General features: G+C 38.8%; 1 protein-coding gene across 2 annotated transcripts in view; it reads left to right on the forward strand.

The window, feature by feature from the left end:
* Positions 1-8,844, forward strand: part of sema3ab (sema domain, immunoglobulin domain (Ig), short basic domain, secreted, (semaphorin) 3Ab) — a 31,384-nt gene extending 22,540 nt beyond the window's left edge. For both annotated transcript variants that reach the window (XM_041795425.1, XM_041795424.1), the window contains 10 exons: positions 615-729; positions 827-896; positions 995-1,139; positions 1,214-1,433; positions 1,556-1,647; positions 1,739-1,780; positions 2,340-2,497; positions 3,593-3,660; positions 4,685-4,830; positions 6,425-8,844. In XM_041795425.1, the coding sequence (XP_041651359.1) occupies positions 615-729; positions 827-896; positions 995-1,139; positions 1,214-1,433; positions 1,556-1,647; positions 1,739-1,780; positions 2,340-2,497; positions 3,593-3,660; positions 4,685-4,830; positions 6,425-6,961 (1,593 nt within the window). In that variant the 3' untranslated portion in view covers positions 6,962-8,844. The remainder of the gene's footprint in view (positions 1-614; positions 730-826; positions 897-994; positions 1,140-1,213; positions 1,434-1,555; positions 1,648-1,738; positions 1,781-2,339; positions 2,498-3,592; positions 3,661-4,684; positions 4,831-6,424) is intronic.
* The last annotated feature ends 7,581 nt before the right edge of the window (positions 8,845-16,425 follow it).

Here is a 16,425-nt window from a genome sequence, read left to right on the forward strand (position 1 = left end):
CACTATTACATAAAAGTACATTACATCACAAGTTTACACTTTTACGTACCACAGGCCACTAAAGGAAAAAAGCTACAGTCTCCATGTTATGTGTGCGTAGCCTGTGGTGTATGAAAGGGCAAAGTTAAATGTTCTCATGCTTTGTATCCAACCTGGAGGACAATTAACCCTTAACAACACTTCATAAGTGTCATTATGTACCTCAGAAATAAGAAAATATATTAACAAATTATTTGTTTTAAATATTTTTAATGTGTGTTTGAGTTCTTATGTGTTTATTTGCCTATAAATAACATTTTTATGTGCAGGCATTTTATGGATTTTTTTTTTTTTTTTTTTTTTTACCAAAAATAGGCAATGGTCACTTCAATTACCTTTATTGGCAATTGGATGTCCACTGATAATATTCCAGGGTTCTAATTTTGAATGTCACATTATTTTAATGAGTGCCCTATAAAGAGTTAAGATGCATATGATGACAAACAATTGAATGGGTGAATATAATTCCATCATATGTTCACATTTGCAATAAAAAGGGAAAGAAAAAGAGTAAACCTTTCAGCCATCTTTAAAGAACACTCAAGCTCAACTTTTTCATATTTTCTGTCCAACAGAACGACCTGGGAGGTCACAGGAGTCTGGTAAATAAGTGGACCACCTTCCTAAAGGCTCGACTTATTTGCTCTGTGCCTGGCAGTAATGGAATAGACACACACTTTGATGAACTACGTGAGTGGTGCACCATAAAACACTTTTATTATGGAGTTCAAATACAGCCTTTTCAAAGGGGAATATATCTGATGTATTAAATCTCTTTGGCTTTTAGAGGATGTTTTTCTCATGAGCACAAAGGATCCAAAGAGCCCAGTCATCTATGCAGTATTTACCACTTCCAGGTACTGACGCAAACACTGAAATGGTTTGACTGGTTTTAATCCCTCACTATGTTGCTTTAACAATAAACTTCATCTGAATCATTCTTTCTGTCCATCAGCAACATCTTCAAAGGTTCAGCTGTGTGCATGTACAGCATGACAGACATCAGGAGAGTATTCCTGGGCCCTTATGCTCATAGAGATGGGCCAAACTACCAATGGGTGCCCTTTCAAGGACGTGTTCCCTACCCCCGACCTGGCACAGTGGGTACACTATTCCCTAAGTAAAATGGTTAAGCAAAAATCAGAGTTATACTAAAATGTTTTTATTTCTACAGTGCCCAAGTAAAACATTTGGAGGATTTGATACAACCAAGGACCTCCCTGATGAAGTGGTTACATTTGCCAGAAGTCACCCTGCCATGTTCAACCCAGTATACCCAATTAACAATCGGCCAATCATAGTCAAGACAGATGTGGACTACCAGTTCACCCAGATAGTGGTGGATAAAGTGGAAGCAGAAGATGGCTTATATGACGTCATGTTCATTGGCACAGGTACACCCTTCAATTATTGGCATTATTATTCTTTATATCATACAGAAACATTGTGATTAAATGATTATAGGCATGCTCCATTAAGTTCATATTAACTGATGTGTGCCTATATTTTATGCTAGACATTGGGACGATACTGAAAGTTGTATCCATCCCCCGGGGCTCCTGGCATGACCTGGAAGAAGTCCTATTGGAGGAAATGACTGTTTTCAGAGTAAGTTTTCTTTTCTCATCTTTTACAGGATGACTGAATGCAGAAGCACAAAGTGGCTGATAAGTATTAATTGCCCTTGTTTTCCCTACAGGAGCCAACAGCTATCACAGCCATGGAACTGTCAACCAAACAGGTACATATTTTAGTTATTCATGAATATTTAGTAGAACTAAAGCAACAATGTAGAGAAATCAGGCTTAAGCATATGGAAATATGGAAATAACACTACCTCAGTTGGGAAGAGTGGGGTAAGATGTACCAGTTTTAATTGAGGTGTCCGTACAGTGACAGAATGATAGTAATAAAACAGTGATCAAGAGCTTTTTCTTCATATATGACACCCTTGCAGCTCAGTTAAAATGCAGATCATGCACGTTTGGTAGCACTTTCTAAGCAATTTAGAATGACACACTTTATCACATGAACATCTCAATTATAAGCTTTTCAGCAGCAGTTAGCTCGTAAACTTAAATTACAGGGAGAGATAAAATGAGTCAGTTAGTTTAAAGTTAGGAGGGTGCTCAGAACCTGCAGAGTGATGGTCTATCCACATTCCAGACTGGCATCATTTCCTCACTGAGTGTAACATCTGTGTAACCCCAAAGCAAATCATCAGACGTAAAACCTAACTTGTGGCTGATAAGAATTAAGATGTCATTGCTTACTATTTAATCTTTCTTTAACCCACACAGCAACAACTCTACCTCGGCTCAGACATTGGTGTGTCCCAGATGCCTTTGCATCGATGTGAGGTGTATGGGAAGGCCTGTGCTGAATGCTGCCTGGCAAGGGACCCTTACTGTGCATGGGATGGCACCGAGTGCTCCAGATACTTTCCCATGGCTAAGAGGTACTCCACACAAACCATGCATCCATGTTTTTGAACACTCAACACCTTGTATAAAGTGATTTAAACACTGCGCTGGTGTTTTAAGTTTGCCTAAACTGAAAACCAAGCACAGTAATGGACTTTCTTTAAGTAAATGTGGTGCATACTCTTTGAAAGTTTATTTACATAAAGAAGGGAAAAATATATACAGAGAGGTATATTTGGGTTTTGCACACAAGCAACAAGCTTTCACTTTAAGCATGCTAAATTTAAAACAAATGTTGGATTGTATGTGAAACAATTATGTTTGATGTATTCACAAATGGCAAACTAGATTATATAGAAAGGTTTCTCACAGATTGAGGACATATGCTGTATACTTCATTTCAAGGCTTCGGCTAGGCACACTTATACTGCAGACTTTGTGTATTTGCCAAAACCCCCCTAAAGGTCCGGTATCGTGTTTCTACCAGAAAGCTGGAAATACAACCTGCCTCATGTGTTTACTGTAAATGAGAAGCAGTGTCGGTGATGTCTGGAGGCTGTCTGGGTGAACCAGGGGTGAGCTGCTGGTTGTTAGAGGCTTGGTGGTTGTGTTTGTAGATGTGTAAGAGTGCATGCATGTGTGCGCAGCCACCCACTCAGAGTTCTGTGAGGTTTATTGATTTGAATGCTAGCTGCACAGGACCCTGTTCTCTCTGCTAGTTGGGCTCCAGAGTCCTACGTTTAAAAATAAGACAGCCAGAGCAATCTCTTTCCTCCAATTAGCAACAGCACACCAACGCTGCTTTAGAGCAATGCGAGGCAAGGGAAGGGAAGTTAGCAGTCTGATTTGATCTCGCCATAGTTCCTTTAATTATTGTTTATAGGAAATAATCCACGATATCATGCTTGCAACGGTTGCATTTGTGACTGATGATCCTTTTCCTCAGGTGATTGACTGAATTCCCCCGTCATACGCACCCTATAATTAAGGCTTTTACACGATGAGAATGGGTGCCTGCTGTTAGTTTATCTATTTGTTTTGGCAAATGCACACCTACACACAAAGTTCCTGCAAACACATACAAAGAAGCTGTTGTGTCTGTTGACTCATTTTTTTCCCTATTCCTGCAGGAGAACAAGAAGGCAAGATATCAGGAACGGAGACCCACTCACACAATGCTCAGATCTGCAGCACCATGGTATGCCAGTTTTGTATTATTATTGCTCCAAATGTCTTACTGTGGGAAATACCAATCAGAACATGTCAATTATCAACAAGAAAGAATGTGGAGTGCTTCTGCTTTGAAGCTTTAATTTCCTCTTTGAGCAAAAACGGCCTCAAAGCGGTCCAAATACTAGAGGAAGAAGCCAGTTGAATGTGTGTGGTGCTGTCTTGTGTTTTATGTTTTCCTGGTGGTGTGAAAATAAGAGTTGGTCCATGTGAACCTTATAATTAACATGGGCAGGATTCCTCTGAGCCTCCTCTCTGTCGCCAAGCCCTCCGCCCCACTGCCCTGTTAGCGGTCTCAGTCCAAAAACAGGATTCCCACTGCTGTCTAGTACAATTTCTGCTCTCTTGAGTGTGAGTTTCCTTCATTTTTCTGACAGGAACTAAAGAAAAATCCTTTTCCCAAAATGCTGATTTCATAAGAGGGATGCCAGACACAAAGAAGGACTGTTTTTCATTGATTTGGACATTTTATATTCAAACACCCAAGCAATCTAGATGGAAAGGATAAAAATATATTTGTTTTTAGAATATTAACAAGAGAGTTCCAGTAACTATTATTTAGCTGATCGGGCTTGAGTCTGGGTTGTAAAATTTACAACAGGATTTAGGAGATGAAGCAGAAGAGCCCTGACCTCAAAGTGCCAGAGCTCTCTGACTAAATAGCACTGCACCTACTCTACTATATAAAAGCCAGAGTTTGGTTACAGCTCATTTCCTCCAGTGACTGCCTCTTTGGTGGAAGCTGCTCATGATGGAGTGTGATGAGAGAAGAGACAGGATAATGTGACAAAATAATTCCAGAAGCAGTCATTCAAAAACCAAAGGCAGCACTAGATTTATTTTAACCTTTCAGTCAGAGAAAAGAGGAAAAGAAGAGACAACTGCGTACATAAAATGATTTTACTGTCTCAGATTTTACCCATTAACTACTGATAATGTGTATCCGAAACAAAATAGCTGACTTAAATATAATCCATCTGCTTTTTCACTAGATGAACTATTTGGGCAGTCAACTCTTGTGGATAAAATGGTGTACGGTGTGGAGAACAGCAGCACTTTCCTTGAGTGCAGTCCCAAATCCCAGAGAGCTCTGACATATTGGCAGTATCAGCGCTCAGCAGATGACCGCAAAATAGAGGTAAGTACTGCTTAAGCACACATTTGATCTGAAATACAATCAGATATAACCACAGGGGTTATTTTTGATAGCACACAGATTTATACATTAATAGTATTACATGCCATTGGTCATTTAAATCAGTAACATCAAAGTATCAAGAGGGGTCTGCATGGCTGCAGAGCGCAGATCTAAAATGCCCCACCGCCTCTTTTAGAACAGAAGGGCCGTAATTTGCTGGTACAACGTTTAAGATTTTTTTTTTTAATTCAACTTTGGTTCTAAACAAAGTCTGGCAGTTACATTCATGAAAATAGAAAAGCACTCGGAGAGCACAGACCTCTGCCATTAGCCCTATCTCCCAGTAGTAGAATCCTTTAAAAAATTCCTGGATCCACACGGTGATCCGGATCACTCCCAAAATCTAATCAGTTCTTCCTTATGCCATTTCTGACATTTCCTGAAAATGTCATCAAAATCTGTCCATAACTTTTTGAGTTATGTTGCTAACAAACAAACTAACAAACTAACTAACAAACCCTGCCGATCACATAACCTCCATGGCAGAGGTAATAACCACATTGCAAACATTACAGAAGAAGGAAAATTACGTACATAAATAAATAAATAAAACAGAAAAACGGTCTGATGTATCATCTGTACTGATCCTTTTTGGAAGCGGTTATGCAAAGTTGGCTCACTTTAGCTCCGTAAGCTTTAGCTAAAGCTAACATAGCTTTGCTAGCTACATAGTTAACATTACTACTAGTGGGACATAAGATGTAAGCTAATGGCTATATTAGCTATAGCTAAAGCTCACACAGCTAAAACGAGCCACCATTTGCATAACTACTTCTAAAATGAGTCTAGCTTGAATAAATGCAACTTAATCTAATAAAGTTTTATTTGCTTTAGCTTTGGCTACATCATATAGCTATGTTACCTTTACAACTAACATTGCTCTGTCATCTTTACTTTTTTGCTATGTGGCCAAGCCTGCAAACAAAAATTGGCTGGGCCCCTGAAAAACCCAGTGAATGGGTCTTCCCCAGTTGTGATTTCTTGATGATATCAGTGCATGTGTGTTGGACCAGTGGCATTGGTGCTAGCATCCTGGCTAACAGTTATTTCATTTTGGAGCTAAAAAAGCATGTCGAGCTGTAATTGGGTTCTCAGGTTTGAATCATAATCAGCATTTTTAAACCCCATTTAATCACTGTTTCTACCAATTTTGCCTCATTTGTTTCCACGCTAAAACTAATTTTTGCTTTTTTAGCCAATTTTTGCTACTTTTTAACCTCTTTTTGTTACTTAAGCCACCAGTTTTATTTCGCCCCTTGTAACCAATTTTTGCCACTTTTTAACTGCTTTTCACCCCTTTTACAGCCAATTTTGCCAAGCTTTTTTTTCTTGATAGCAGACTGTTTACTTTGATTTATAATATGTTTAATAACTATGAAGGTCTGCAAGGATGGGAGGGGGTCTGATATGTGCAGACAGACTGTCTTGAGAATAACCATATGGCATAACTAGACAGATCTGAATCTTTCTCTCTTGTAGGTTTTAATTTGTTTTCTTCATTCTGTCTCATTCTTCTCATTTTCTTCCTCCAAAGATCAAATCAGAGGAACGTTTAATCCGCACAGACCAGGGACTCCTGATCCGCACTCTAAACAAGAAGGATTCTGGGATCTATCTGTGCCAGGCAGTGGAGCACGGCTTCATGCAGACACTCCTAAAGGTCACCTTAGAGGTCATAGACACAGAGCGCCTGGAGGATCTACTACATCGCGACAAAGAGACCACAGCTGGGGTCCTTACCCAGGACCGTTCCTCACCTCAAGAGTCGCCCAATCAGAAGCTGTGGTACAGAGACTTCCTGTCTTTGGTCAACCACCCGACTCTGAACAGCGTGGATGAATTCTGTGAGCAGGTATGGAAAAGGGAGAGGAAGCACAGGAAGCAGAAAGCTCACCTGGTGCAGCAGGTACAGATACATCAGCAGCAGCAGCAGCAGCAGAAGGTCGTGGTGAACCCTCTACCCCACATGCATGCTCCAGGACTGTCTGCCAAGTGGAAGCACCTGCAAGAGAGACAGAAGGGACGCAACCGCAGGACCCATGAACTGGAGAGGGCCCCTCGCAGTGTCTAACCTAGAAACTTAGACTTTAAACACCCAACCTGAAAGCACACTCAGCTCTCATCCTGTAGTCCTGACTAACTTTCCCACTTTTCTCCTTCATACCAAGATTCGTCCATGAGGATCGAAAAGTTGATCTGGTAAACTATCCCGATCAGATAGTTGATGCTTTCGTGCGTGGGCAGCCATGTTTACAGAACACTAGTTCAGAGGACTGCAGGACGCAGGATGTTGTATCACGCCAGAACATCGCAGCATATTATCTCAGCTGGGGACTGAACACTTCAGAGGGATAGTGTCAACCAGCGCAAGACCTGCACACATCCACTCATGTAGACCTGACTGACTCCATGTTGACATCACTGTTTAAATGGCATTGTCTAATGGCATGCTGTTTAGGTGTGAAACTAAGTAGATGCCTGAAAATAATTTATTTTCTACTACACAGTTAAGAAAATATGAGGTAGTGGGATTCTGTTAAAAACTGTGCAGAGTAAATGGACTTGTATCTGGATAACAAGCACAAAATAGGTCAAACTCAAGCACAATGTTGGATATTTGGTCTTTTTTTGGAAGTAAAGGTGGTTAAATCAGTCAATATAGGACAGATAAATGCCCAAACGCTGCAAGAAACTAGGGACATTTACTATTTATCAGTAAATATGATAATGTAGCTAATATGTGTAAATATTGTACTCTAGGACTTCTCCTCATATAAAAGGGAATGGCTTGCATTTGTCTTGTTGCTTTTTGTTAATTCCCTAGATGGAACTTTAAGAAAAAACATCTTTGGAAAGCAGATGTAAACAGGGAGATATTGTATAAATCGTTGTGTCTACGCCCTAGATAAGCTTCCCATAAATTCAGTCAGGTTTTATTATTCTGTTTTGTTTATCTGCTTTATTTGACTCATCAGATTCCTTCCAATGTCAGCAGTCCTGTCACATTTTATGGGTGTCTGCCTCTTGTGTGTCATATCTGCTTCCTTCATGTTCATTCTGCTTTGTAAACATGCATTTTTTTAACTACATGTGTATTTATTGATATACAGATATGTAAATTGTGAAAATAGTCTTCCATGTTCAGGCTTTTTTTCTTCCCACTTGCTTTTACACATTTTTGTTTACACCACCTATCTAGGTATCATCACAAATACTGTATTAAAACTACTCTTTTAACATTTTTTTACACTAAGACCACCGTGCATAACATATCAGACACACTGAGCAATAACCCAGTGTCCATACTGAATATTTTTCTACATGGATTGCCTCTTTTCCATATTCTTCACAGGCAGCGCAGTGTCAAAACTTCATTTCACTGCATGTAACATAAAATTTTCTAATCATTACATTTTTTATCATAAAATACAAACACAACCTGGAATGTAGCTGTGAACATTATGTAAATATAAATACTATGATGTATGTTCTACTAGTATGACACTGTTTACTAGTGCATGTGAATACTATTGTAGTGCTCCTGTTTTTGCCATAGTGATGATATACTCGTCTGGTGTTTGTCAGCGTTATTCTGCGGTATGTGATATTAAAGTTGTACATACTATTTCTGTTAGGACTATGAACTGTATAAATGATAATTCCTAAAGTAGATAGTCATTAAAATTATTAAAAAAGACCCACACAGGGTCTTAACGTGGGTTTAAATATCTACCAACAACGAACAATGTCAGCTGAACATTGCAACACATCAGTATGTTTGATCTTCTTCAGTGTGCGTTTGCAAACCAGAAAGTCTTTTAGTGCAGGAAGTGAAACACCAGAGTCATGGGACTTTCAATAGAGATGTGCATATGATTAGATCATTATCATTAAAGAGGAAAAAGATGCCTCACTACATCTATTTTGGACATTCAATAAAAGTGAGGAAATGAAGTGCTGCTGCTGCTTTTTGGCATGATGATGATGGTGGTGACGTATTCTACTGATCTAATAAATGTCTCTTCATAAAGTGCTGCTTTCATTTAATCTATTTTTAATGTGGGATGTCCTGCTGCTATCGTGGCATGTGGTTTTGTACAGAAAAGTTTCCTGTGGAGAGGATTATAAGATTAGATGTTGGCACACCTGGTTGCCAAAATTTCCATATTAATGAAAAAAGGTCCTCATAAATCCTTAATACATCCTTAATGTTGGAGTTTTTTGATGATGTACTTTCTACATATGTGCTGTGCATGTAAAATGTTACATTAGCCAAAGTCACCTACAGTGCCTACAAAGTATTTAACCTTTTGGATGTTTTACCCTTTTGTTAATATTATACATCAATCATGGTCAACATAATTGACTAAAAAAGTGACTGCATAAATATTCATCCCCTTTAAAGTGACTGACTTAATTCAATAGAGGTCCAGCCAAGTGGTGCTAGCAGTCTCACAATTAATGAAATGGGGATCACATGAGTGCAGTGAATGTGTCTCAAGTGACTATAGTTTAAAGACACCTGTGTCTGGAAGGTCCATTCAAGAACACTCCAAGCAACTCAGAGAAAAGCTTATTGAAATGTATAAGTCAAGGGATGGATAAAAAAGAAAAATCCAAGGCACTGAAAATTCCATCAGATTTTAGTTAAATCCATCATCATGAAACGGAAGAAATATGTCATGTGTAAATCTGCCTAGATCAGGCTGTCTTCACAAACTGAGTGACCGTGCAAGAAGGAGACTAGTGAGAGAGGCCACCATTGACCACTCTAAAGAAGTTACAGGCTTCAGCAGCTGAGATGAGAGAGACTCTTCATACAGCAACTGCTGCCCGGGTTCTTCACCAGTCAAAGCTTTATGGGAGAGTGGCAAAGAGAAAGTCACTGATATCCCCAAAAGGTATGTGGGAGAGTGGAAAAAGTTCTTTGGTCTGATGATCACATAATAGTGCTGTTTGGTGGACACTGAACACTGTAAATCACCACAAACACACCAGCCCCACTGTGGAGCACGGTGGTGGCAGCATCATGCTGTGGGGATGCTTCTCAGCAGCCAGCCCTGGGAGGCTTGTAAAGGTAGATGGTAATATGAATGTGACAAAATATAGGCCAATCTTTTAAGACAATCTTATTCAGTCTGCAAGAGAACTCAGGCTTGGGGAAAGATCCGTTTTCCAGTAAGACATTGGCCTGAAGCATACAGCGAAAGCTACACAGAAATGGTTTAAAATCAACAAGGTGAATGTTCTGGAGTGGCTGAGTTAAAGCCCAGACCTCAACCCAATAGCGAACTTGTGGCTGGACTTGAAAAGGGTTGTTCATGCCTGATCCCTGTGCAACGTGTCAGAGCTTGAGCAGTTTTGCAAAGAAGAATGGAGTAAAATTGTCCAAATGTGCAAGCCTTATTAAGACCTATCCACACAGACTCAGTGCTGTGATTACAGCCAAAGGTACATCTTACTGACTTGAAGGGGGTGAATATTTATGCAGTCACTTACTTTAAATAACTTAGTTTTACTCATTTGACATGATTTTGTAGACATATGTTTTCATTTTGACAGTAAAATCAACAAAAGGGTAAACCACCCAGGGGGTGGATACTTTTAAAGGCACTGTACATAAGAGATGATATATTACAGATCAAAATGATAAAAGCAGAATACCAGTAACTTCAAGAGCATTTAACTGGTATTGAGAAATGAAGCTGGGCATGATGGTGTGCCTCAGGCAGTACGGGAATTACTGCCAGACCTCGATGTTTGATGTGAAGTGAATAATACATAAGGTCCCCCACAGTCTTTTACTGAAACCCAGCAGATACATTTGCATACAGGCAGAGCATGGTGGTAAGAGATACAGTCTGGCTTGGTTTCCCTAGAAGAACTTCTGAAAAATAGAGAACTAAGTCTTGCAATCAGTGGTAGCTCTCAGGGGCTTTGAGGACTTGATTTTAAAAGGCCCCACATCGGTTTTTGAACTGTGCTTTACTACTGCCCTCTGCTGGTTATACTAGTAAATTACACCTTCATCTTCATAGGGATAAGAGTTATACACATTCTGATAGAGTACAATCATGGCTAGAGGAGCTAGGTACTAGTGCAACAGTTTTAGGCTTCAGTTAAAAAGCACAACAAATGTTTGTTATCATATGGGATTTCTGATGACATTTTAAAGGCACCTCTGGTCCAAGGTCAAAGATCAGGCAGCATATGTCTCACCTGGGCTTTGACCTTCACCTCTGCAGCCAGTTCAACTGCTGCGAGGGGAATTCAAGTCTTGAATGCCTAGAACACTTCAAAAGGAAAGAGTCGAGGGTTTAATGTGTGGTACTGCAGAGAACAGAACTTAGAATTCTGTGACAGGCCAATCAGAATGAAGTATTCAACAGAGGATGTGTGAGCCCGCTGAATTTGATCCAAGTATTTAGGCTGATGGAGATGCAGAATGATCTTCTTCTGGCTGAAACTTCATGCTATGCACCTCAGTCAGTTAGTTTAACTCACACTCTTCATGTGCTCCCTTGATTCAGGTCTTACCTTCAAGTCAACACCCTGGTTCCCTCTCATCAAAATGAGCAGTAAATCATTGGATCTGGAGTCTGAGCAGTATCTTTATCAGGGGACTGAAAAGAAAGAATGACAAATAGCCTCAGACTCCACACAACCAGTTCAGATCTCTCTTCTCAGCGCCATTTCTAGCTTTGTCCCCCCCCTCCATAGACTCATTAATATTTAAACCAGTCTGGCTGCAATCCCAGTACATTTTTTTATAAACTCATGAGCATTTTTACTATGTTTTTATCATTGGTCCGACTTCTAACTGCTTTTAAAACTGTGCATGTATGTTGTCCATTATTTTTGTTTCACAGTTTTTATGATGGGTTTGCTGCTTTTATACAAATAAAATTCATAATTGATAAAGACATTGCTAACCCTATAATACCATACTATTATACGAGTTATTCAAGTTTTTTTTTTTTTCTATAATAAAAGATACTTCGGAAGCAACATGTTGCCCTCTTCCTGTACATCAGGCTTAATTAGCTGACCCTTAAAAAGGCCAGAGAATGGGCTCTGCCCAGCTGTATTGAATGATCATGTTAATGTAAGTTTGTTGGATAAGTAGCATTGATGTTTGCATTCTGGCTAACTCTTTATTTCCTTTTGGAGCTGAAAAGTATATGAATCAATTACTAGGTTCTGATGTTAAAATTATTTATTACTTTTCAACCCATTACACCACTTTTTAACCCATTTTCAAGACTTTTAGACTATATTTTGCAAATTTTCTGCCACTTGTTGCCCTTTTTTGCCACTTTTAAGCTACTTTTCACCCATTTTGCCTTTTGGCCCATTTTTGGTCAGTTTTACTTGTCGCTTGTATAGACTAGTACAAATGTCATTCAGTCTCTTTGAAACAAAATTCCAGTATTAACTACCACTACTGCTCAAATGAGCTCCAGTAGTTTTGCACTGAGGCAATACAGTGGGACCAATAACATGGGATATGACTGCCCTCTGGTGGCTAAGAGGACCTTTTTTCTGATACAGTTCAACTCCTAATTGTCAAGTGGAAAAATAACAGCTCCCCCTCCGACTCCCAGCCAAGGCCATGGATGATTGAGAAAAGATGCCCTGACACTAAAGACTACTAAACTCAGTGGAAAATCTGACACATGAGGGTGGGAATACCAAGACTAGGGAGTAGTTATGAACAGTGTTGTGGCTATTTTTATGGCAGCAGTGTGGCAGTCTCTTCTGAAAAGATTATTACTTGTCAGAATTCGGAAAGTTTTGCATGGATTCAAACACATCAAAAAGCTCCCCTTTTCAGTTATTAAAAAATTCAAAAAATTAAATTAAATAAAAAAAACTATTCACTGGACTAATGAATGAGTGGGGAGAGATTTAAACGTTTGAGACAATTGAATGTGATTACTGCACTTTTACACATATAACACTATTTGTGCCTTATAGATGTGCAACAGGAAATGTGTGGATCAGCAGTCATCTGGCGGGCAGCTGGGTGAACATGTAGGAGCCCAGGTTTGGATGCAGCAACACTTACTGCATCAGACTCTTTCCCACAGCCACTCATCATCTTTTACTGCAGCTGCATCCTTTACTGCAGCTATGGGAAAGGAGCATCAGTGTATTCCCTTCTTTCAGGAGGCTTGGAAAAAGTGAAATGGAGCAGAGATGGGGCCATTTATTTTAACAAGATACCATACACAGGGTTGATGCTTCATTGGGCCCAGTAGGGCTCTGCTGGAGGCATACACAGATCACTGGCGTGTTCCAGCTGCTCTGTTCTGGGTCAGCTCAACAGACAACACGTTAGTTTATCTGGAAGATTGATGGAAAATTCCAAACGCAGAAGATTCAGTTAAAGTAAGGATGAAAGTTTTACCATTAACATACATAAACAGCAAACAGCAGTGACACTCCCAACAGTCTGGATTATTATCTTAAAGCTCCTGGAAACCAAAAACTGAAAAACCCTCCATGTAATTAAAGGTTTGTGAGAATCAAAAAGAGTTGAAAAATAGTTTTAATCCATTTAAGTTTCTGTAAACTTTCCTGATATTTGTGTTTGGCTTGGGCATGGCTGTGTTTGGATATTAATTACAAAATTACTCTAATAATCTGGGAAACAAATACATGAAGAAGTCACACAGTATTCCCAAAGTTTATTTTCCAGCGTCAGCTTTCCTGCTGGGCAACATGACAGTATTGGCTGTTAAGTGTCAACCATGGTCTTCTTTTTGTTGGAAGCTGATTTATTGCATCCTTTTACAAATTATAGTTTTGTCAGCATGCGACTAGAATTATCAGAGGAAGTCGAGTTCAGTGAAAAAATAACAGCTTTCATTTAGTATGATATCCGTAGATTTGAAAACCAGAATCAGCTTTAGCAGTCAGGTATGCTTACACAACAAGAAATTTGACATGCTCTCAATGTAGAGGAATTAAACAATGTTCCTGTGGTCATCAGTGTAACTGTGAAAGTCGGGTGGTCATCAGAGATACTCTGTGACTGTTGGGTGGTCATCAGAGTTACTCTGTGACTGTCGGGTGGTCATCAGAGTTACTCTGTGACTGTGACAACAAATAGATGCATTTCTGTAAACCCAGCTTGCTATACTCACAGCTAATTATGATATGGAATGCATAGATTTCTTGAATCATTTGTATACAAATACCTTTAAGGGCTTTTACTTTTTCATTTGATTCTGACTGGAATAACTCAAACATAATACTTATGGCTGCAATATCCTCATTTGTCACATGCATCACTGTTGTTAGTGAAATCAGTAAGATGTCAAACAAAGAACAATCCTCCATGCCTTACATTTTTCAGCAAGAGGAGCTGTTTCTGAGCATTATTATAACAAATGTGTACTTCACGCATTTATTTGGCGCATATCGACTCCCTACTTTGATATCAAATGTGCATTATTTTTCTAAGTCATACTTCCTGCAGCTTAAAAGGCAATTAAACTTAAAGAGAGGCCAGGACGAGCTGTATCGCAGAGCTCTAGTTCAGCCAAGCACAACTTCCTCAGCCACAACATGCTCGACATTAACTCAACTTAAGAATATACCCAGACAGCACTAAGCCCATTAGAGAGGTGAGGAATAACATTCACATGTCACAGCTCTGTGCTGTCATCTTAAAGCAGAGTATGGTATATCACAGCCCTGTCTGAGTGAGGTAATGATCTATTCTCTCCCCCTCCAGCTGTCAGTCCTCCAAGGCATTTCATATTTTGGCAGTATCCCTGTCTGTGTCATACAGTCAAGACCGGTTGTTGAAGTGTGTGTATAGCGTTAGAGTGTAAGTGTTAATGTTATTATCTAGAAAACCTAATTTAGCAGGCCTGGGGAGATTTATGAGATCATGGATAGATTATGCTTTGAAATGTGATCAAGTTTGTATGTGTCTATGTTTGCTTTTCCCTACCAAATGCTAGCAGTGTTTTAGCATTGTTAGCGTTTTGTTAGCATGCAGGGGCACATCCCTGGACTGGGGTAAAATAGAGGACAGAGTATTTAGCTCTACAGCTTGGCAGCTGTAGAGCTGTGCAGTTGGCAGGAACCTCGACTGGCTCTCTGTGATGAGTGACAAAGAGGCACAAGAGTCAAAGACTAGAGGTGCGGCAAGACCTTTTGCTCATTTGATATCTGGAGGAAGTTTGCTCCATTGTTGTACTCTTGACTCTCATACAGTCATGGGCGTCTCGGGAAAAATGGATTTGTTTGTCTCTTAATTATCATAGTAAAGGGAAAACTGTCCAAATAAATGAGCATGAATCTTAGCTCTTACATAAATCTTAAATCTGAAAACAGTAAAAGATGCTTAAAACTATATAAATGACCAAAATACAAAATCATTAATTCAAGGTTATTGCTTTATTTTACCACCTTTAGAGTGACTCATGTTAATTGCAGAACTGATGCTTATATTATAATGCCTTTTTTTTTTTTTTTACATGTTTTCAGACAAAGGTAGATCATGAACAGAGGACTGAGTTGGCTTAATTCACATTGTGAAGGACTGTAGATACACAAAGGTATGTAACCTGACACGCCATATAGGCTGTTGTATATATATGTATATATATTATTGTTGTATATATTATGTCAGACAGAGAAATTTGCAAGGTTTAAAATTAGGTGTAAATGTAGAAAAAGTGGGCTTTTTCATGATTTGTCTTCTTTAAAGTTCCTTTGCATAAATTAAATTTATAACAGAGAAATCTTTTGTAAAGTATCAGGTAAAAACTGCTCAAAAATAGGCAAAAGCTGGTTAAACAGACAAAAAGGCAATATTAAGACAAAAGGGGGTTTTCTTTTAAAATTTCTTGATAGAGATAATTAGATCATGCAGATATCTTTATCTGCATGGTCTGATTGACTAAAATTGCTTACAGTTACATCACTTAGTTGGAGATGAAGCACGTAAAGCTATTATGAAATTACTTATTTGTGCCACTTTTGACCACTTTTTAACCGTTTTTCACCACTGTTTTTACTCATTATTGTCAGTTTTCCCACTTATAACCAATTTTTGCAACCTTTTGCCCATTTTTCCCACTCTGTAACCCATTTTCACTGACTTTTTGCAACATTTGACCTTGTTTTTAATTTTTGCCTCTTTGAAAAAAAAAATTGTCAGTTTTTAACACTAAAACCAAATGAAGCCTCTTTAACACCCCCAAACAACTTTTCTGCCAATTTAATTTGAATTTTCCTTACCTATTTTTGCTACTTCTTTGCACAGTTTTTGCCTCTTTAAACAACTTTTTCCTTTCCATTTTTGTAAAGTATTTTTGCCACTTCAACTGTTTTTTATTTTTATTTCTACCCACTTTCCCCATTTTTCCCAACCACTTGATCCTTTTTGCATTTTTGTAGTTTTTTTTTTTTTTTTTTAATTTTCTCCTATATTGGCTATTTAATCAATTTTGCCACTTTTATCCCAGTTTTATTTAAACCCCTTTAACCCACTTTTCCCACCAATTTTTTTGTAAT

This window comes from Cheilinus undulatus, linkage group 9, assembly GCF_018320785.1.
Source record: "Cheilinus undulatus linkage group 9, ASM1832078v1, whole genome shotgun sequence".
NCBI classification, from domain to species: Eukaryota; Metazoa; Chordata; class Actinopteri; order Labriformes; family Labridae; genus Cheilinus; species Cheilinus undulatus.